Source organism: Carcharhinus amblyrhynchos, chromosome 1 (assembly GCF_965287045.1).
Source record: "Carcharhinus amblyrhynchos chromosome 1, sCarAmb.v2.hapA, whole genome shotgun sequence".
NCBI lineage: Eukaryota > Metazoa > Chordata > Chondrichthyes > Carcharhiniformes > Carcharhinidae > Carcharhinus > Carcharhinus amblyrhynchos.
The window spans coordinates 128,914,224-128,936,991 of NC_137324.1; the positions used below are offsets into that span (position 1 = coordinate 128,914,224).

At 41.8% G+C, this 22,768-nt stretch overlaps 1 protein-coding gene across 2 annotated transcripts in view; it reads left to right on the top strand.

Annotated features, from left to right (window-relative positions):
* The window catches only part of LOC145344998 (protein transport protein Sec24B-like), a 115,621-nt gene that overhangs the window by 71,459 nt on the left and 21,394 nt on the right, over window positions 1–22,768 (top strand). For both annotated transcript variants that reach the window (XM_080192445.1, XM_080192456.1), the window contains 4 exons: window positions 4,148–4,203; window positions 9,082–9,288; window positions 13,288–13,411; window positions 15,806–15,964. In XM_080192445.1, coding sequence (XP_080048571.1) covers window positions 4,148–4,203; window positions 9,082–9,288; window positions 13,288–13,411; window positions 15,806–15,964 — 546 coding nt within the window. The remainder of the gene's footprint in view (window positions 1–4,147; window positions 4,204–9,081; window positions 9,289–13,287; window positions 13,412–15,805; window positions 15,965–22,768) is intronic.

Below are 22,768 nucleotides of genomic sequence, written 5' to 3' on the forward strand. Positions count from 1 at the left end.
TTTGGTGATCTGCCCCAACTCAGTAGGAAGGAGAGAGAATTATGTCAATAATACATTTTTAAATTGTCGACTTATTCTTCAACATATTCCCTGGGAGTGCATTACAGTCATGATGTGGATATGCCGGCATTGGACTAGGGTAAACACAGTAAAAAGTCTGACAACACCAGGTTTAAGTCCAACTGATTTATTTGATAGTAAACTCAACAGCTTTCAAGGTCTCCCTCTTCTTCAGGTGAATGGAGAGTTCTGGCCTCAGACAGAGCATATAAGGCACAGACAGTTTACAGATTACTGATTAGAATGCGAATCTTTACACCTAACCTGCAGTTCAAGTCCTAAAGTGGCCGACAATGTGAGTGGAAGGAGCACTGATCACAGGTTAAAGAGATGTGTATTGTCTCCAGACAGTACAGCAAGTGAGGTTTTGCAAACCCAGGCAAGTCACGGGGGTTACAGATAGTGCGACATGAACCCAAGATCCCTGTTGAGACCGTCCTCATGTGTGCGGAACTTGGCTATCAGTCTCTGCTCAGCGACTCTGCGCTGACGTGTGTCGTGAAGGCCGCCTTGGAGAATGCTTACCCGAAGGTCAGAGGCGGAATGCCCATGACCACTGAAGTGTTCGCCAACAGGAAGGGAACAGTCTTGCCAGGTGACAATCACCTGGTGACAATCACCTGGCAAGACTGTTCCCTTCCTGTTGGCGAACACTTCAGTGGTCATGGGCATTCCGCCTCTGACCTTCGGGTAAGCATTCTCTAAGGTGGCCTTCACGACACACGACAGCGCAGTCGCTGAGCAGAGACTGATAGCCAAGTTCCGCACGCACGAGGACGGTCTCAACAGGGATCTTGGGTTCATGTCGCACTATCTGTAACCCCCGTGACTTGCCTGGGTTTGCAAAACCTCACTTGCTGTACTGTCTGGAGACAATACACATCTCTTTAACCTGTGATCGGTGCTCCTTCCACTCACATTGTCGGCCACTTCAGGACTTGAACTGCAGGTTAGGTGTAAAGATTCGCATTCTAATCAGTAATCTGTAAACTGTCTGTGCTTTATATGCTTTGTCTGAGGCCAGAACTCTCCATTCACCTGAAGAAGAGGGAAACCTCGAAACTAGTGAGTTTACTATCAAATAAATCGGTTGGACTTAAACCTGGTGTTGTCAGATTTTTTACAGTGCACGACAGACCAACAAATTCAGGATGGTGTTCAGTTGCGACAATTTTTTATTGAGGAAAATGGTTCAGGAGGCTGGGTCACCACCTCCAGCCTCATTATAATGAGCCTGTGTTGCTGGGCTGATGATAAAGCTCTGGGAAATCCAGGAATAATGACCTTGCTTAAGCCCCTGCATAAGCTACTGCCTCTTTCCATTGCAAAGTCCTTGAATGTATTGTCGCCAACATTCACCCCTCCACCACCCGCATCTGTTTGCATCTTCCCTGTAATAGTTTCTCTTCCTCTGCACTTATATCTGAATTGATATTTGATTTGATTTATTATTGTCATTAGTATTAGTATACAGTGACAAGTGTTGTTTCTTGCGCACTTGCAAAGCCTACTGTAGGATTCATAGTGGGGAATAAAGAAATGGCTGAGGAATCAAATTCACACTTTAGTCTTCACAAAGGAAGTCATGAATAATGTATCAGAAGTGCTGAGAGAAACATGTTTTAGTGAGGAGCTGAAGGAAATCAACGTTAGTAGAGAAATGATTTTTGGAAATTGATGGGATTGAAGATGGATAAATATCCAGGTCCTGATAATCTTCATCCCAAAGTGCTTCAGGAAGTGAGTCTGGGAATAATAGATCCATTGATATTTTCCAAAATTCTTTGGCCTCTGAAATAGTTCCTACAGATTGGAACTAATGTAATTCAAAAAGGGAGGTAGAGAGGAAATGGGAACTGTAGACCAGTGAGCCTAATGTCAATACTGGGGATGTTGCTAGAGTCCATTATCAAGCATTTCATAACTCAGCATTTGGAAAGCAGTGGTATAATCAGACAAAGTCAGCATGGATTTACAAAGAGAAATCATGCTTGATAAATCTATTGGAATTTTTTGATGACATAACTAGTAGAATTGAACAAGGAGAACCAGTGGATGTGATTTATTTAGATTTTCAAAAGCTTTCAGCAAGATCTCACATAACAGACAGCGATGTAAAGTTGAAGCACATGGGATTGCAGGTAATGGATTGAGATGAATAGAAATATGATTAGCAGATAGGAAGCAAAGAGTCAGCATAAATGGATCTTTTTCTGATTGGCAGTCAGTGACTAGTGGTGTTCCGCAGGGATCTGTGCCAGGACCCCAACTGTCCACTTTATATATTGATGATTTGAAAGCGGGAACTGAATGTGTTATCCCCAGGTTTGCAGATGATACAAAGTTGGGTGGAAGAGTGAGCTGTGAAGAGGATGCAGAGATGCTTCAGTCAGATTTGGACAGGCTGAGGGTGTGGGCATCTGCATGGCAAATGCAGTATAATGTGGATAAATGTGAGGTTATCCACTTTGGTAGCAATAATAGGAAAACAGATTATTATTTAAGTAGGTGTAAATTGAGAGAAATGGGTACACAACAAGACCTTGGAGTCCTTGTGCATCAGCCACTGAAAGTAAACGGGCAGGTACACTAGGCAGTAAAGAAGACAAATGGTATGTTAGCCTTCATAGTGAAAGGATTTAAGTATAGCGATAGGCATAGGGATGTATAGGGCATTGGTGAGGCCTCACTTGGAGTATTGTGTGCAGTTTTGGTGTCTGTATCTAAGGAAGGATGCCCTCCTATAGAGGGAGCACAGCAAAGGTTAACGAGGCTGATTCCTGGGATGGCAGGTGTGTCATATCAGGAGAGATTAAGTCAGTTAGGATTATATTCACTGGGGCTTAGAAGAGTGAGAGGGGATCTCATAGAAACTTGTAAAATTCTAACAGAGTAAAACAGGGTAGATCCAGAAAGAATGTGCCCAATGGTGGGGGAGTCCAGAACTTGGGGTCATAGTTTGAAGATAAAGGATAGAGCTTTTAGTACTGAGGTGAGGAGAAATTTCTTCAGCCAGAGCATGCTGAATGTGTGGAATTCATTACCACAGATTGTAGTTGAAGCCAAAACATTGTATGACTTCAAGAAGAAGTTAGATACAGCTCCTGGGGCTAAAGGGATTGGGGGGGGCGGGGGGGGGGCGGTGGTGGTGTGGTGGGTGTGGAGGGATCAGGATATTGAATTCGATGATTAGCCACGATCAAAATGAATGGTGGAGCAGGCTTGAAGGGCTGAATGGTCTGTTCCTGCTTGTAGTTTCTATGTCTCTATGTATGTAGAGAAGGAAAGGAGAGGGTGCAGAACGTAATGTTACGGTTGTAGCTAAGATCAGCTTAACAGGTAGGTTATGCAAAGGTCTAATGGCAACAGGGAAGAAGCTGCTCTTGAGTCGGTTGGTACGTGACCTCAGACTTTTGTATCTGAGAGAATGTCCAGAGTGCATAGTTTCCTTGATTATGCTGGCTGCTTTTCCAACGCAGCGGGAAGTGTAGACAGTGTTATTGGATGGGAAGCAATTCCCGAGATTCTATTCAGCCCCTCCCTCTCCCTCTCATCCAAGTATTGTCCCTTGGTGACATTGTTTGCAGATATGGGCTCAGTTTCCACATGTGTGATGACAGCTCATAGCTTCCCTCTCCAACACTTCTCTCACAGCCACTGTGTCCTTTCTGATTGAGTTGAATTTCTGATCTCACGTCTTGATTCATTATAAAGGCCACCACCTTGCACCTCTGTATCATTGTCCATGTTTCTCCCTATCTCAGCCCATCTTCTGAAACATTCATTCCTAGTCTGATTATTCAAATGCTCCCCTAGCCAGCCTCCTATCCTTCCTTCAGTTGGTTTCAAACAACATTTCCCTAATTTTGCTAACAGTGGGATTGTTGAAGCTTGCAACACGGGACTGCTGCCTCACATGTCATGTCTGCTACCATGGGCCCAGGTGGCAAAAATCAGGCATAGGTTATAAGGCAGGCAGAAATAAGTTGGTAAAAGTATCATTATTTATTGGCCCTATCTAGTTGGTTACTGGCAGGTTAAAATTTGTATTTTTCTCACAAAAATTGATAAAGGCTTTCTTCTACAGATATCTTCATACCTACTCCGGACAGCTTGATGGTAAACCTGCATGAAAGCAAGGAGGTAGGCAAAAGGGGAAGAGAATCCTTCCAGTTGTTTGAAAAAAAATGCTGTAGTAGTGTTTTTAAAAATTTGTAGCCAATTTCAATGAATGCAAGTCCTGGCATTTGAATGCAAGTCTATTGTTTTACTGAAACCTATTTTTCGCCATGGGCAAAGATTAATAAAGCAGGTAGATATGTCCACTTGTATCAGTTAATTAGAGTTCTTACCTGTGTGTTGTAAATTGAAATCAAATGCCAGGACTTGAAATCACTTGGCTGGCACTTTAGTGGGTACTGCAAGGAACAAAATCCTGTATCACAGTGCTTTAGGTGAGCCACAAGCTTCTCAGTTCTGGTTGGAAGGTGAATGGAAAAGATCCCTTGACACAATTCAGAAGAAAGTTCTCCTCAAATCCTGAGCAGTACTCGCCCATTATCTAAAAACAGATTCACTGGTCATTTATCTGATAGCTGTTTGTGGTGTTTTTAATGTTGCAGAGTGGCTATAGGCTTGCTTACATTCAGCACTCTGTATAAGTAGCTCATTGCATGTGTGCTTTGAGATGTTTAGCTATCTAAATCAAAATAGCTATTGAGATGTGCTATCTAAATCAAAATATTTAATTTGCTTCAACTATATAATTAATGTGTAAGATCTTTAGAAACTGGTAAGTTTTTGTCTTTTGTCATTACATATTTTTGAAAGTTAAACTACAATTTTTTAATACTTTGTTAAAAACCTGAGGCAATCTAAAGGTTTGTTATTTTTCTTCAGGTGAGATTGATTTGAGTGGAATTGATTGTTCACAAATTTGTGAGTTTGTTTTCTTGAGGAAGACACTGTTTCAAAGTTTCAGTGTAACACTGACAGAAGTGACACTTGCAACGAACCTTTCAGCCTCACAGAATGGTGCAGCAGCTTTGTTTCTTACGTGGTGTGGGACACTCCAGACAGGGCTTTCTGGGAACAAAGAATGCAGGAAGTGGGTGGCTTGTACAAACTAACCTAGACAGGATACCTATCTTTTCATTGTTCCTCAAGTTTCATTCTCTTGGGCTCTTCCTGACACCTGTAATTAATATTTTAGGAGTTGTAATCAGTATATTAAGGAGATAAATGAAGTACTGTTTTGCCATACACCCACCTACAAACACTTCAGAGAGAGACCTCGTTTCTCCCAGGTACAAGACATTATTCACTGTGTATTTGACTATACTAAATCAATGGCATGCTGAAATAGGATGGTATGTTGTTCCATTCATAATTAAATAAAACGTTACCCTGCTAGAAATTGTACATGTTAATGATCTCGTCCCAGGAATTGCGTAAGCTGCTTTATTCTAAAAAAAATAGTCGTAACACCACAGGTTGTTAGGACGGCAGAATGGTTGGAAGGTCGCCTCCTCAAAATAGCCTGTAGGGTTCAACCATGTCTGATGATAGCTCTCTGAAATCCCAGTACTTTCCAAGAGATGAGATACAATGACTTTGATATTTACTAACAGACTCAGAAGGATGGTGACCATGGGAGTGTCAGCAGATTGTGGAGGTGGGGTTTGAACAAATTGCTGAGGGAAAGGACTAAGAGTAGTGTTCAGCAGTGCAGGGTTAGGGAAAACACTTCTGCTGCTCTTGGCTCACGGGAAGTGTTGTAAAGGCACTTCCGTGATGGATCCATTCCTCCTTGCTTCTTTTTACCCACCAGGTTTCCCATGCTGTTTTCCCAAAACCTGGCTCACAGCCATTAGAAATATAAAACTTGTTGAATTGGAGGTTCTTTAAATGGAGTTGATCCAGCTCTTGAGAGCAAGTTGGTTGCCTGATCCTGATCCCACCTTCTTTAAAACTGGAAGGAGGCTAGTTGGGCTTGGATATGAAATTTTTAATGATTTAACTTCCCATCCAACTCAAAACGACAAATCTTTGGGGTCAAAATTATCCCAATGATACAAACATTTCAAATAGGACCCTCGCTAAGCAGTGTTTTAGATGGCTTTGAATACTTGCACCAAACTTTGGATGGGATAAGTAAGCTTGCCTTGACCACCCTTTTTGCAAAAAGGGAAGGTAAGGAGCCAGTTAACGTACATGAGCCACTGCTGCCAGGGAGACCGACACATGAGGCACTCATTGACCAGAGCTTCTAGCACTGATAATCTGCTGTAACATTCTAATAGCTGGCTTACATATTTTGCTGTGCGTCCAAATAACACACTTAGTATGCACCTCCTTACAGGAACAACAAAATGATAGAAATATGCAATATCAGTGAATATCATTTTATTTAATGAACAAGCACATGTGAGATATTCAAGTTAGATTTTCTAGGTGTTAAACGTCTATGTAGAGCTTTTTGTATGGCTTAATCCTATGTGCCCTTGCGGTTGAGGGTGTAACAGTCGTGCTTGACTGATCAGGTAAGTGAGGTGCTGCTTAGAATTCAGAAAGCCCAACCGTCTGCATCTGTGTCTAACTGTTACAGTGCCAGGTGTGTTGTAGTTGCTTGAAGCCACCAATTAAAATAGATTTGCTAATAAGTGGTACTTGTCTCTGGTGCTTATTCATACTTGACACCTTTTTTGCAGTAAATGTTATTAACTGTGTTCTTCTCAAGTAAGAGAAATATGTTCATATTTAAAGTGACAAGGGGTCATAGTGGCGAAAGCAGCCTAGAAAACCAGGATTCAGAGAGATAAGGCCTTGCAGTCTTCACTGAAAGCTGTCATGGAAACAGAGGAGAGCTGCTTTCAGTGCTACTATCTACTTCGTAAATCACACACAGCATGTGGTGTTTGGGGTGGAGGCATAGATTCCTCAGTTGAGAGGGAATGGCCTAGAAGACTAAAATAAATCATAGCCTGTTTTGACAGTATTTCAAACAATTTGCTATTTTCTAGTCATAATTGCTTGTCAGACTGGTTTACAATGTTTTTTATGTTCCTGGCTGCATGGTGCACGTGCTGCCTCACAGCGCCAGGAACCCAGGTTCAATTCTAGCCTCAGGTGACTGTGTGGAGTTTGCACATTCTCTTGTGTCTGCGTGAGTTTACTCTGGGTGCTCTGATTTTCTCCCACAGTCCAAAAATGCAGGTTAGTTGGATTAGCCATGCTAAATTGTCCCTTAGTGTTCAGAGATGTACAGGTTAGGTGGGATAGCCCTGGTAAATGTGTGGGATTACAGAGATTGGGGTCTGAATAAGATCCTCTTTGAAAAAGTTTGTGCAGACTCGATGGGCCATATGGCCACCACTTGTACTATAGGAACGTAATGTTCATTTTAAAACTGATACCCAATGCATGTTGTACTTCGTTAATAGAATAAACTATTCTGTATTGATGTATTAGTGATGCAGTCTGTAAAATTTTAGCACAAACAAGAAATGGGCTGTGTTATACTTTTATTGTTTTGATCAATTTTCTCTGCATATTTTTATTGAGGTCACATTCAAGCATTGGATCATTAGATGAACATTCCAAAGAAAAATATGCAACAAAATGATTAAATTTAATTTTTTTAATGCTTAAACAAGCAAATTGATTGCAGAATGTTAATTTATAATGGGAATGGTTTAAAAATTAAAATCTGGATAGGAATTCCCAGTGTGATCAAAATATAAGCAGCTTGGTTTTCTTTAGTATATTTTTAAAAAAGTCATTTCCATCTTTTCTGCCCCTTGCATACTTTGTGTGGGCTCCTTTCAGTACCCAACTCAAGTACATGTTCGTGTGTGGGTGATAATAACAGTAGTAACATCCACTTTTGATCCTGTCTTCATCTGTTCTTCATGCAGGCTCATTTCCAACACAGGCCACTGAATATTTGGGAACTGAATGCCTGACTGTTCCATTTTCTCTCTACTTCATTTGATTTGATTTATTATTCTCACGTTTATTAATATACCGTGAAACGTATTGTTTCTTGCATGCTACACAGACAAAGCATAACATACATAGGGAAGGAAAGGAGAGAGTGCAGAATGTAATATTACTGCCTAAGCTAGGGTGTAACATACAGGCACCTTTGTGCTACACAGCCAAGATCAGCCAACTTGATCTGTATGGTTCAGCTGTTCACTGGTTAAACTTGCTGGCCTACCAAGGGAGCACTTAATGCATTTCTAACAATCTGAGTTTATACAAAAGAAAATATACCCATTATGTGTAAGCAAAAACTGGTTCACACAAATGCTCACTGGGATTCTTGGATACATAAACAAAATAATTATGTATGTATTTTTTTAAGTGTCAAAGTTGTCTCCCCTACTGACAAAAGCAGTGATGCAGTAAATTCTGTGAAAACATTGAAGAGAGGAGCTTAACACTGAAGGGGTTTTATACAGAAAAAAAATCATTCTTTTGAAGGAACAAAAAACAGATGTAAAAAAAAATGCAGTTTTTATTTCCCCTGTGTGTAATTACCAGAGGAGGCAGCTGCTTTATTGGTTCCGTATCTGTGTGCTCATCATTGATGACTTCTTGTTATGATGTGGGCATCATCTGGTGTATCCAAAACTCATTGCTTTTCTCTTGCCTCCTGTCCAATAGCATAATGACACAGCAAGGTATTCTCTCCTTGTTTTTTAGTTACCTGAAGCAATCTGACCTGTCTTTACTGCTGAGGGAATTCATATTGTACTCCACTGGTTCTCCACAGTGTATAATAACCCACAAAATTATCCTGAGGTGATATAATTGAAATATGTAGAAAAGTCACTGGTACATTGTCAGGCTTCTCATAGATTGATTGATTACAGAATTGCTATTAGTGTCTAATGTCACGTGGATGTTACTGAGGGAGAAATAATTACTGTAGATTTTTATTAAACGTTTGCCAGTTGCTATATATGATCTGTTTTACCCTGAGAAATATGGTATGTATTTTTGTTTTATTTGCAGCTTATTAAAGATTTATTGAAAGTATTACCAACAATGTTCACCAGCACAAGAGAGACCCATAGTGCATTGGGCCCTGCTCTGCAGGCTGCATTTAAACTTATGTCCGCAACAGGGGGGCGCATATCTGTGTTTCAGACACAGCTACCATCTATAGGTGTGGGTCGTCTTCTATCAAGAGAAGATCCTAACCAGAGATCCACCACAAAGGTAATTGGTCTTTCATGCCAAATAGGAAAGTGTTGTTAAGGAATATTACAGGTGACTGTGCATCACTGCACATGCCAATTTTGGGACCGAACAACTCTGAATAACCTGAAGGACTCCCTGCAGCCTTCAGACAATGGTAAAAAAGGGCATGTGGTAGGGTGGGTGACAGACCACTTCAGCAAGGGTTATCCATTAGGAACAGGGCTTCCAATTCCAGTTGGGATTGTTCCTGTTGAGTCATCATGTGACATTTGTAATCTGAAATGTTAATGTGAATGGTGCCACATTTTGGGAATGCTTCATGGATTAAACTTGAGTGAATGGGCACGTATAAACTTGCAGCACATGTGCTACATTTACACTTGAGCGCACTTAATATTATATGATCCACAGGTGTGTAATCTGTTCCATCATTACACATGGATGTAATGAGCTCCTTGATGGCGCAGTTATCTCTCAAATCACTGACAGAATGTCCAATCAGTCTGCCTGGCATTGGCATAAAGAACCTCTGCTTTATGGTTCAAACCAGCATGTTTGCAACACTGCCTGTTATCAGATGATTTGCTGCTGGAGCATTCATTATGGCAAGTGCTGTGCCCATGTTTGCTGGTGAAGCAGTTTGCTGCACTCTAGAGAGTTATGACACTAAAGTAGTATCAATCATGAGGGAATTTGCTAAGCCTGTCTTGCTTGTTTTGTTGGCGAAGGTATTTGGAGCCATAATTGTATATGCGTGAACATGACAACTGATAAACTATAGCATGCGTAACTTTACCATATAAAACAGAATGGGCAAAAATTGCTGAGAGAATTTGAGGATTTTTAATACTTTAATTCCTCAATTCTCTCTCTTTTTTTAATCTTTAGTCCTGTAGTAATGAGTTATTTTTGCATATAGAATCAGTAGAACGGGTTTTGCCTGTTGACCTTGATAAATCTTTTCATAATTTTGAACACCACCATCAAAATTTGCAGATACTCTCTGTTCTCCTCAAGTTAATCTAGTTCTTCTAGTCTTTCACGCGTCGAGCATCTGAACCTGGGTCTCATTTTAGAGGTGTTTGAATCATCGACAGCCACAGATGCGGTGCCTGTAGATTGTGCCAAATGTGCCTTTGTTTAAAAAGAGCTTCAGGGAAAAGCTACAGGCCAGTGAGCCTCACATTGTTGTGGGTAAGTTGTTAGGAGGTATTCTGAGAGGCAGGATTTACTGGCATTTAGAGAGGAAAGGACTGATGGGGACAGTCAACATGGCTTTGTGAGTGGAAAATCGTGTCTCACAAATTTGATTGAGATTTTTGAAAGGGTAACCAAGAAGGTAGATGAGGGCAGTGCAGTTGATGTTGTGTACATGGACTTTTGCAAGGCTTTTGACAAGATACCGTATGGTAGGTTGTTGCATAAGATTAAATCTCTCAGGATCCAGGGTGAGGTAGCCAAATGGATACAAAATTGGCTTGGTGACAGAAGACGGGGTGATTGTAGAGGGTTGTTTTTCAAACTGTAGGCCTGTGACCTGTTGTGTGCCTCAGGGATTGGTGTTGGGTTCACTGTTATTTGTCATTTATATTAATGATTTGGATGAGAATTTAGGACACATGGTTAGTAAGTTTGCAGATGACATCAAGATTGGCGCCACATTGGACATTGAAGGAGGTTATCTCGGATTGCAACGGGATCTTGATCAATTGGGCCAGTAGGCTGATGGATGGCAGATGGAGTTTAATTTAGATAAATGCGAAGTGATGCATTTTGGTAGGCCAAACCAGGGCAGGACTGACTTGGTTAATGGTAGAGCACTGGGGAGAGTTATAAAACAAAGACATCTGGGGGTACATGTTCATACCTCAATGAAAGTGAAGTCACAGGTGGACGGTGGTGAAGAAGGCATTCAGCATGCCTTGTTTCATTGGTCAGTGCATTGAATACAGGAGTTGGGACATCTTGTTGACGCTGTACAAAACTTTGATAAGGCTGCACTTGGAATACTATCTACAGTTCTGGTCACCCTATTATAGAAAGGATATTATTAAACTAGAGAAAGAGTGCAGAAAAGTTATACTGGAATGCTACCAGGACTTGATGGTTTGAGTTGTAAGTAGAGGCTGGATAGACTGGGACTTTTTTTTCTGGACCGTAGGAGGCTTAAGGGTGAGATCTGTAAAATAATCAGGGGTGTAGATCAGCTGGATAGTCAATATCCTTTGCCAAAGATAGGGGAGTCTAAAACTAGAGGGCATATGTTTAAGGTGAGAGGAGAGAGATACAAAAGTGTCCAGGTGGGCAATTTTTTCTCACACGGGGTGGTGAGTATCTAGAACAAACTGCCAGAGGTAACAGTAGAACAGGGTACAATTTTGTCTTTTAAAAAGCGTTTAGACAGTTATGAGTAAAATGACTCTTGAGGGATATGTGTCAAATGTGGGCAATTGGGATTAGCTTTGCCATTAAAAAAATGGCATGTACAAGATGGGCCAAAAGGGCCTGTTTCCATGCTGTAAACCTCTATGACTCGATGAATCATTTGTAACTTTCACTGAGTGCAAACCCTCATAATCTTCTGCAGAAGCAAAATGTCCACTCTCTTCCTTTTTGAATCGATCCAACTCATGCAGCAACAGAGCAGTTTTGATTTGATTTGATTGATTATTGTCACGTGTATTAACATTGAAAAGTATTGTTTCTTGCACGCTATACAGACTGTTCATAGAGAAGGAAATGAGAGAGTGCAGAATGTAGTGTTACAGTCACAGCTAGGATGTAGAGAAAGATCAACTTAATGCAAGCTAAGTCCATTCAAAAGCCTGACAGCAGCAGTGAAGAAGCTGTTCTTGAGTTGGTTGGTATGTGACCGCAGACTTTTGTATCTTTTTCCTGAAGGAAGAAGGTAGAAAAGAGAATGTCCGGGGTGCATGGGGTCCTTATTTATGCTGGCTGCTTTGCCAAGGCACCGGGAAGTGTAGATAGGGTCAATGGATGGGAGGCTAGTTTGCATGATGGATTGGGCTACATTCATGACCTTTTGTAGTTTCTTGTGGTTTTGGGCAGAGCCATACCAAACTGTGATACAACCAGAAAGAATGCTTTCTGTAAAAGATGCTGAGAGCAGTAGCTAACATGCCAAATTTCCTTAGTCTTCTGAGAAAATAGAGGCATTGGCTGTTTTTACCTGTTGACCTTGATAAATCTTTTCATAATTTTGAACACCAATAATTTGAGATATTCTCTGTTCTCCTCAAATTACCCTAGTTCTTCTAGTCTTTCTTGGTTCAAGCATCGGAACCTGGGTCTCATTTTAGATATTTTGCTTTAGTAAATACCTGAAGACTAAAACTGGATAATTGCTTTTGACTAAACCATGATAATAGGACAAGAGCACAGGTTCAACTGATATAAGGCAAATTTTGAACAAAGTTCAGCAAGGTGCTGTTCAGACAGTGATGAACATCTGGAATAATAGAGCTGAAACCTTAAGAATTATCCAAGAAGCGATTGGATGCCATGATGGAGGCATGTGGGGGAAGAAACAGACAAAGGGAAGCCTGTGGGATCTTTTTGGTTGAATGAATCCTGATGGACTAACTGGTTGTCGTCTTCAGTATTTCTTCTGCGACTGATATGTCATCACAACTGTCTGGACCAAAAGCACCTGGGGGCAACCACAAGCCATTGACTAATAAAGTCAGACTTTGGAATTTGTAGCTGACCATGCTGTTATCAAGAAGTTCTGCATGGGGTAGTACACAACAATTGTTTTTTAAATCAATAAAAGAGAAAGAATTCACAAATAAATAGTGGTCAAGCAGTGATGTAATTGGAGACTGGATCACGTCGAAGCAAGAGCCTTTAATGTAACAATCCAATTATTTTTTGCCATTTTAATGACTAATACTCAAAAGTATGACTTTAAAATAGAACATGCACAGGCAGGTAATCTCTTTTCAAATGCTACTTTACAGTTTAATGTGAAATACTAACTATTTAATTTCAATTAAGGGTGTGCAACACCTTGCTCCAGCCACGGACTTTTATAAGAAGTTTGCTTTGGACTGCTCAGGCCAGCAGGTGGCAGTGGATCTGTTTTTACTGAGTGGACAATATACTGACATGGCGTCGCTTGGTAAGAGAACATTTTTCATTGTCATTAGATAATTCATATAATATAGCAATATATATTGTACAAATGAAGAAAGAAATGCCTTCCTTTTAAACCAATAGGGATCAACCAAATTATAAGTTCTCAGACCCATTATACTTAAACCAGGAACTGGACTGTATATTGTAGCTATCAGAGATTAATGACGTATAGCTAATCAAAAACCCAAATGCACCAACTGACGATAAGAAAGTTGCTAGAGAACTTAATGTATTGAAGAAGTCACAAGACTTCAGGTTGAACCTTGATGATTCATCTGAGGTCACCAAATTTATGTTACGAGGTAAAATTGCATTCATAGAAAAGGTATTATTGTATCATATAGCTGTCAGCAACAGGTTTACAACTCAGTAAAAGCACACATGAAGGTGTGAAATCCTATTTGAACAACAAGCTGCTGCTTGTCGAAGTATGAGTTTTCGATCTCCAGAGTAGTGGTTATTTTTAACTATAAAGGCATTGACTAATTTAATTCCAGTGGCATTCTGGCTCATTTTTAGCAGGGTTAATGGTCTCCTCAGTTTATGATACACCCACCACTCCAGCCAAACTTTCTAGGATTGCACTGTTCAGCAGTATTGGGACAGTTACTATCCTGGTCTGCTGGGGTACCTGCAGAAACGTGTGTTGACTGATAACCTCTTTGGCAGGCGAGGAAAGGTGTTCTTTTTCCTCCAAATTTCAAAGTGCAGAATTGAAAAGTTGATCTTGTATTCAGTGCAACTCAGTACAGAGGATTTAAAGTGTAACTCTGCCCCCTGCCAGTCAAAGCAGTTTTGGCACTGGAATGCACGCTGTACCATGTGTGCTGTGTTAAGGTACCAATGAAGGAAATTCATTGTGATGTATTTTTATTTGCTTCTAATTATAATTTACACATCCATGTTTGAACAGACATATTATATACCTGTTATCACTTTGGGGAGCTGGTGTAACTCATGTAAAATCTTGCCCAGAATGTTAATTATGTAATGCAGGTTTTACTGCATTTTTATAATCAAATACTTTTCTAAGATGTATTGTGTGCCGTTTTCATTCTGTTATTGAACAAAGAGATTGAAAGATTCAGGAACAAGTTGAGTTGCAAAATGAAGTTATAAAATAAAATTGCTTTTCAATAAAGCATGCAAAATCCTATTTGTTCTTTCTTCTGGTAACTTGTCATTCGTTATGTTCTTTGCTTAAAATAGATTGTGTTGCAGAAAGTCTGCGCCCTGAGTAAGTTAATTTGATTTAGTAGAATATTGTTGAACAATCTGGTTGCAAGATATGTTAGAATTTGGAGGTATTAGCATTTGGTGCAAGGCTTGGTTTGATTTACATCCAGTAAGGAAATCCTCTGCTGTTTGGATTATCATTTCTTAGAAATTACTTTGTTCATTTGTAGCAGCACTCAACATGTTCCTCAACTGTTTTTTTTATGGTTTATGAGAAGGATTTGTAGTGGCCTGATTGCTTTGCTAATCTACGGCTCCCAGTAAAACCATTATATTTTGTAGGTCATGGCTCATAAATGTCACATTTGCTCCAAAGTTAAATCCTCTCTATACCATTCATAATGGGGAGTCATTAGCGTAGTGATAATGTTATTGGACTAGTAACAAGGAGGCCCGGGCTAATGTTCTCAGGATTCTGTTTCAAATCCTATCATGGCAGCTGGTGGAATTTAAATTCATTTGATAAATCTGGAATATAAAATTAGTCAGCGTATTTGTGACCGTGTCATCGATTGTTATAAAAATCTGTCTGGCTCACTAATGTCCTTCAGGGAAGGAAATTTGTGATCCTTGACCTACATTTTTCTCCAGGCCCACAGCAATGTGATTGACTTCTAACTACCCTCTGAAATGGCCTTGCAAGCTACTTCAAAGGCAGTTGGGGATGGGCAACACATACCAACATGGCTGGTGGTGCCCTTAATCCATAAAAGAATAAAGAAAAAAATTCAAAAGCAAACTCCCGAATTAAAATTTGAAAAGCGAAACCAATGAGAAACAGACAACAGTAACAAGAAAATAAACACAATAGTAACTTGAGGAAATTAGAAAAAATTTGCTGGAGAAATAAAGATAGGAAGTAAGACAATCAAATGAATGAAAAATAAAAAGTGCAAAAAATAATATTTGTCCAGCCAAAGAATGTTAGGGCATATCTTCTAATTATTGGTTATTTTGATTTTGCCATGTCTTTTAGAAACACCTCTGCTTTGTTCTATGCACTGATTACTCTCAACACTTCAATTGCAATAATTGATTTCTTACTAAATGTTTATACTTGTGAAAGGGTTTGCATAATCAATACTAGTGAGTAATAGTAAATTTTAAACTTATCTAATCACAAATATGATGCTTTTCACAGCTTGCATGTCAAAATATTCTGCTGGATCCGTCTTCTATTATCCATCATTCCATCATATTCACAATCCTGCCCAAGTTGAGAAGTTTCAGAAAGACCTCAAACGATATCTCATTAGAAAAATTGGTTTTGAGGCAGTTATGAGGATACGCTGTACGAAAGGTAATATTTTATTCTGTAAACGTACTTGTGATCATTGTGGACTGCATGTATTCTTGTTACTATTCAGTGTCACATAATTTGTGACAAGAATATTTCTCATTTTGTAAAAGAAAAAAGTAAGACTTCCATTTATGTAACGCCTTTCACCGAATGTGTCAAAGCACTTTGCAATCGATGAAGTATTTTGCAAGTGTAGTCACTAGTGTAATATAAGAAAGATGGTAGCCATTTTGTGCACAATACAATCTTCCCACAAGGAAAAATGTAGTAATGACCAGATAATCTTTATTTTCAATGTTGGTGGAAAGGCAAATGCTGTGCAGGAGTTCTGTCTGAAAGTTGTGGAGCTGGTTTCAAGAAGAACATTAGCATTTGTTCGGCTGTCCTCCCATTGAATCTGGAGAATAGAGCTGAGGCATTGCTGATGGAATGAGCATGTCCAACATTTACAAACAAGTGAGGAGTGTGACATGGATAAGTGCAGCTCCAACTATTGTTGCGAAACCCCAACATCCAGGACAAATAAGCCCGCTTGTTAGGGATCCCAACCGCCACCTTCAACATTCACTCCCACCACCATTGACACAATGACAGCAGTGTGTATAATCTACAAGATGCACTGCAGCAACTCACCAAATCTTTTCAACAGCACCTTCCAAGTTACACACCATCTAGATTTAGATGTATATTCTTTCACGGTCTCTGGCTCAAAATCCTGGAACTCCACTCCTAACAACATGGACTACATCAATACCTTTTCAAGAGCAATAGGGATGAGCAATGAATGCTGCTCTAGCTAGTGACGCCTGCATCCCATGAATGAATAAATTTTTAAAAAATTCTCTAACATTCTTATCACTGATGCACAGTCCAAGTCTCACTGCAGTGCAGCAGTATGGTGATTGCAACTGCTCTGTAGATAAGGACTTATGTTGACTTGTGGAGGTCTTTGTTGTCAAATACTTGCTGCCATAGCTTGTAGAAAACTAAGCTGGTGCAGTTGATCTGGTGTTGCTAGAGTGGTTGCAGAGTAGGCAATGACGCAGCAGTCATCTGCAAAATGTGGACATGGATGTCAATGGTGGTCAGTTTAGCTTTAGCGCAGATGGAGTTTTCCACCTCAGTGGTATTTAATACTCACGCCAGAGGGCTATTGATCTTTGATGACACAGTCAGAGTAAATTGTATGGAAGCTGTCACACAGCCTTGCTTGACACCGGTTCGTATTTTGAAAGCGACTAGTTCAGATCTCCCACTCAAATCAGTTGCAGTCATTGTGAAGCAATTGCTGGATTGTGATAGTTTCTTCCATATCCCCAAATCTTTGGTGCACACTCTACAGAGCGTCTCAATTTATTGAGTCAAATGCTTTGGATAGGTCAATTAATGCAAGATTGTTCTCAACATTCTTCTTAGTTTCCACATCATGATTTATCTCCCTTTTTGGAGATAGCTACAATTGTTGCATTCCTGAAGTCAGGGGTGGCGGTTGTTCTTTTACCTCCTAAATCCATGTGCATGGAGTTCATGGAGTCTTGATCTGAGGGAAAGCCCACCAGCTTTGAAGATCTCAGTTGGAATACCATTGGTGTCACAGGTAATGTTTTTCATCTGTTTGATTGCTTGTTGCAACTCTGCCATTGATGGTGGTTCACCCATGGATTCTATCGCAGAATGTTCATCATCAGTTGAGCAAGTCAGTAATGTATTCAGCAGACATCCGCCCCCTGCATAGATCAAGTGATGCAGACATTACTTAGATATTGAATTGAACATTAACATAATCCAGGAGGTGCCAGTGCTTTGATCTAGAATGCTTTCATGTGGCTTTGTGAATAAATGTACCCAAAGTCTGTCATCTCATTCAATAGACAGAATTTCTGACAGTGCAGAAGTTTTTTTTCTGACAGTACAGATTTTTTTTGATATGGAAAAAACACCACATCCACCGGTAGACAGGGGAACCGATGGATGTGGTGTTGTTAGATTTCCAAAAGGCGTTTGATAAGGTGCCCCACAAAAGGTTGCTACAGAAGGTTAGGGTGCACGGAGTTGGGGGTAAGGTGTTAGCGTGGATAGAGGACTGGCTGTCCAATAGGAAGCAGAGAGTTGGTATCAATGGGTGCTATTCTGGTTCGCGGTTGGTGACTAGTGGAGTGCCGCAGGGATCAGTGCTGGGGCCTCAACTGTTTACCATTTACAAAGATGATCTGGAGGAAGGGGCTGAGTGTAGGGTGATGAAATTTGCTGATGACACGAAGATGAGTGGAAAAGCAAATTGTGTGGAGGGTGTGAAAAGTCTGCAGAGAGATTTGGATAGGCTCAGCGAGTGGGCAAGGACCTGGCAGATGGAGTATAATGTTAGCAAGTGTGAGGTTATCCACTTTGGCAGAAATAATAGTAGGAGGATTATTATTTAAAAGGCGAAAAGCTGCAGCATGCTACGGTGCAGAGGGACCTGGGGGTCCTTGTGCACGAGTCACAAAAATCCAGTCTGCAGGTGCAGCAGGTGATCAAGAAGGCAAATGGACTGTTGGTCTTTATAGCGAGGGGGATAGAATATAAAAGTAGGGAGGTCTTGCTGCAACTGTACAGGGTACTCGTGAGGCCGCAGCTGGAGTACTGTGTGCAGTTTTGGTCATCACACTTGCGGAAGGATATATTGGCCTTGGAGGGAGTGCAGAGGAGGTTCACTAGGCTGATACCGGAGATGAGGGGGTTGGACTATGAAGAGAGACTAAATAGACTAGGTTTGTACTCGTTGGAATTTAGAAGGATGAGGGGGGATCTTATAGAGACGTATAAGATAACGAAGGGGATGGATAGGGTAGAGGTAGAGAGATCCTTCCCGCTTAGAAAGGATAGCAGGACTAGAGAACGCAGCCTCAAGATAAGGGGGGGGCAGTTTAGATCACAGTTGAGGAGGAACTTCTTCACTCAAAGGGTGGTGAGTCTCTGGAATTCTCTGCCCATTGAAGTGGCGGAAGCTACCTCGCTAAATATGTTTAAGTCACAGGTAGATAGGTTTCTGATAGACAAGGGAATTAAGGGTTATGGGGAGAAAGTGTGAAAGTGGAACTGATCCACTTCAGATCAGCCATGATCTTATTGAATGGCGTATATTATTATAGGCCGGTTAGTTTAACGTCTGTTGTAGGAAAAATGCTTGAATCCGTCATCAAAGAAGAAATAGCGAGGCACCTTGAGAAAAATTGTTTGATAGAGCAGACACAGCACGGATTCGTTACGGGGAAGTCGCGTCTGACGAATTTATTGGAATTCTATGAGGATGTGTCTAGTGCGGTGGACGGAGGGGAACCGGTGGATGTGGTGTTTCTCGATTTTCAGAAGGCGTTTGATAAGGTGCTGCACAAAAGGTTGTTACAGAAGGTTAGGGGGCATGGAGTTGGGGGTAGGGTGTTAGCGTGGATAGAGGATTGGCTGTCAAATAGGAGGCAGAGAGTAGGTGTCAATGGGTGCTCTTCGGATTGGCGGTTGGTGACTAGTGGAGTGCCCCAGGGATCGGTGCTGGGGCCTCAGCTATTTACCATTTTATATAGATGATCTGGAGGAGGGAGCTGAGTGTAGGGTGTCGAAATTTGCTGATGACAGAAAGATAAGTGGAAAAGCAAATTGTGCGGAGGGTGTAGAAAGTCTGCAGAGGGAACTAGATAGGCTAAGCGAGTGGGCGAGGACCTGTCAGATGGAATACAATGTTGGCAAGTGTGAGGTTATCCACTTTGGCAGGAATAATAGTAGGAGGAACTACTATTTAAAGGGCAAAAAGCTGCAGCATGCTACGGTGCAGAGGGACCTGGGGGTCCTTGTGCATGAGTCGCAAAAACCCAGCCTACAGGTGCAGCAGGTGATCAGGAAGGCAAATGGGATGCTGGCCTTCATAGCGAGGGGGATTGAATATAAAAGTAGGGAGGTCTTGCTGCAACTGTATAGGGCACTAGTGAGGCCGCAGCTGGAGGACTGTGCGCAGTTTTGGTCGCCGCACTTGCGCAAGGATATTTTGGCCTTGGAGGGAGTGCAGAGGAGGTTCAGTAGGCTGATACCGGAGGTGAGGGGGTTGAACTATGAAGAGAGGCTGAATAGACTGGGCTTGTACTCGTTGGAGTTTAGAAGGATGAGGGGGGATCTTATTGAGATGTATAAGATGAAGGGGATGGATAGAGTAGAGGTTGAGAGGTTCTTTCCGCTCAGAAAGGACAGCAGGACTAGAGGGCACAGCCTCAAGATAAGGAGGGGTGGCAGTTTAGAACGGAGTTGAGGAGGAACGTCTTCACTCAAAGGGTGGTGAATCTCTGGAATCCTCTGCCAGTTGACGTGGTGGAGGCTACCTCGCTAAGTATATTTAAGACGCGGGTAGATAGGTTTTTGGTAGGCAGGGGGATTAAGGGTTATGGGGAGAAAGCGGGAAAGTGGAACTGAGCCACTTTAGATCAGCCATTATCTTATTGAATGGCGGGGCAGGCTCAAAGGGCTAGATGGCCTACTCCTGCTCCTATTATGTTCTTATGTGCAGTACTCAGTACTGTCCAGATACTTTTGTGTCAGATCTCTGGAGGGGGTCTTGAACTCTCAAACTTCAGACACAGGCAAGAGTGCCACCAATTGAAGTAATCTCTTGGCCCCAGATTTCAGTGGTATGAAGATGACCAACTGGAGTTTCCCCAACACCAGGTGATAGTGAGGACGCTGAGTCATGAGGAGATGGGAAAAGAATTCTGAGCTCAAGTCTGTCCATTGGACAATTGCAGAGCAATGTCACAAAAGGCCTTTATAACAGATTTGTCCTCTTAATCTGAGATTCATTAGCAGACATTTAGGGCTAAAATCCCGGTGATGGATTCTTAATGCTGCATAAGAACATAAGAACATAAGAAATAGGAGCAGGAGTAGGCCATCTAGCTCTTTGAGCCTGCCCCGCCATTCAATAAGATCATGGCTGATCTGTCGTGGCTCAGTTCCACATTTCCACCCTCTCCCCATAACCCTTAATCCCCTCTCTTATCAAAAACCCATCAACCCGCGTCTTAAAAATATTTAGCGAAGTAGCCTCCACCACTTCAACGGGCAGAGAATTCCAGAGATTCACCACCCTTTGAGTGAAGAAGTTCCTCCTCAACTCCGTTCTAAACCGCCCCCCCTTTATCTTGAGGCTGTGCCCCCTAGTCCTATTATCCTTTCTGAGCGGGAAGAGTCTCTCCACCTCTATCCTATCCATCCCATTCATCATCTTATACGTCTCAATGAGATCTCCCCTCATTCTTCTAAACTCTAACGAGTACAAGCCTAGTTTATTCAGCCTCTCCTCATAGCTCAACCCCCTCAACTCCGGCATCAGCCTAGTAAACCTCCTCTGCACTCCCTCCAAGGCCAAGATATCCTTGCGTAAATACGGCGCCCAAAACTGCACACAGTACTCCAGCTGCGGCCTCACCAATGCCCTATATAGCCGCAGCAAGACCTCCCTACTTTTATATTCAATCCCCCTTGCTATGAAGGCCAGCATCCCATTCGCCTTCCTGACCACCTGCTGCACCTGCAAACTGGGTTTTTGCGACTCATGCACAAGGACCCCAAGGTCCCTCTGCACCGTCGCCTGTTGCAGTTTTTCGCCACGTAAGTGATGATCCTTCCTACCATTATTCCTACCAAAGTGGACCACCTCGCACTTGCCAACATTAAATTCCATTTGCCATTTCCTGGCCCATTCGCCCAGCCTATCTAGATCCTTCTGTAGACTCTCCACACCCTCCGCACAATTTGCCTTTCTTCCAATCTTGGTGTCATCAGCAAATTTCGACACCCTACACTCGGTTCCCTCCTCCAGATCATCTATATAAATGGTAAATAACTGAGGCCCCAGCACCAACCCCTGGGGCACTCCACTAGTCACCATCCGCCAATCCGAATAGCACCCATTGACCCCCACTCTCTGCCTCCTATTTGACAACCAATCCTCTATCCACGCTAACACCCTACCCCCAACTCCCTGTCCCCTGACCTTCTGCAATAACCTCTTGTGAGGTACCTTGTCAAACGCCTTCTGAAAATCCAGAAAGACCACATCCACTGGCTCTCCTCTATCCACCGCCCTAGACACATCCTCATAGAACTCCAGTAAATTTGTCAGACACGACTTCCCTTTAACAAAACCGTGCTGCGTCTGCTCTATCAAGCAATTCCTCTCAAGATGCCTCGCTATTTCCTCCTTGATGACGGATTCTAACATTTTACCTACAACAGACGTTAAACTAACCGGCCTATAATTCCCTGCCTTTTGCCTGGCACCCTTCTTAAACAACGGCGTAACATTAGCCGCTTTCCAATCTTCCGGCACTTCCCCGGAATCTAGCGACGTCTGGAAAATAACCACCAAGGCATCCACTATCGCCTCCGCCATTTCTTTTAGAACCCTCGGATGCATTCCATCCGGTCCTGGCGACTTGTCCACAATCAGTCCCTCCAGTCTGTCGAGCACCTCCTCTCTAGTAACAGTAATGTCATTAAGACCCTCCAGTCCTACCACCTTTCCATCTCTAACACCTGGCAAATTATTCACGTCCTCCTCTGTGAAGACAGAAACAAAAAAGTTATTCAGGACCTCAGCCATATAAGAACATAAGAAATAGGAGCAGGAGTAGGCCATCTAGCCCTTCGAGCCTGCCCCGCCATTCAATAAGATCATGGCTGATCTGTCGTGGCTCAGTTCCACTTTCCCGCCCTCTCCCCATAACCCTTAATCCCCTCTCTTATCAAGAACCCATCAACCTGCTTCTTAAAAATATTTAG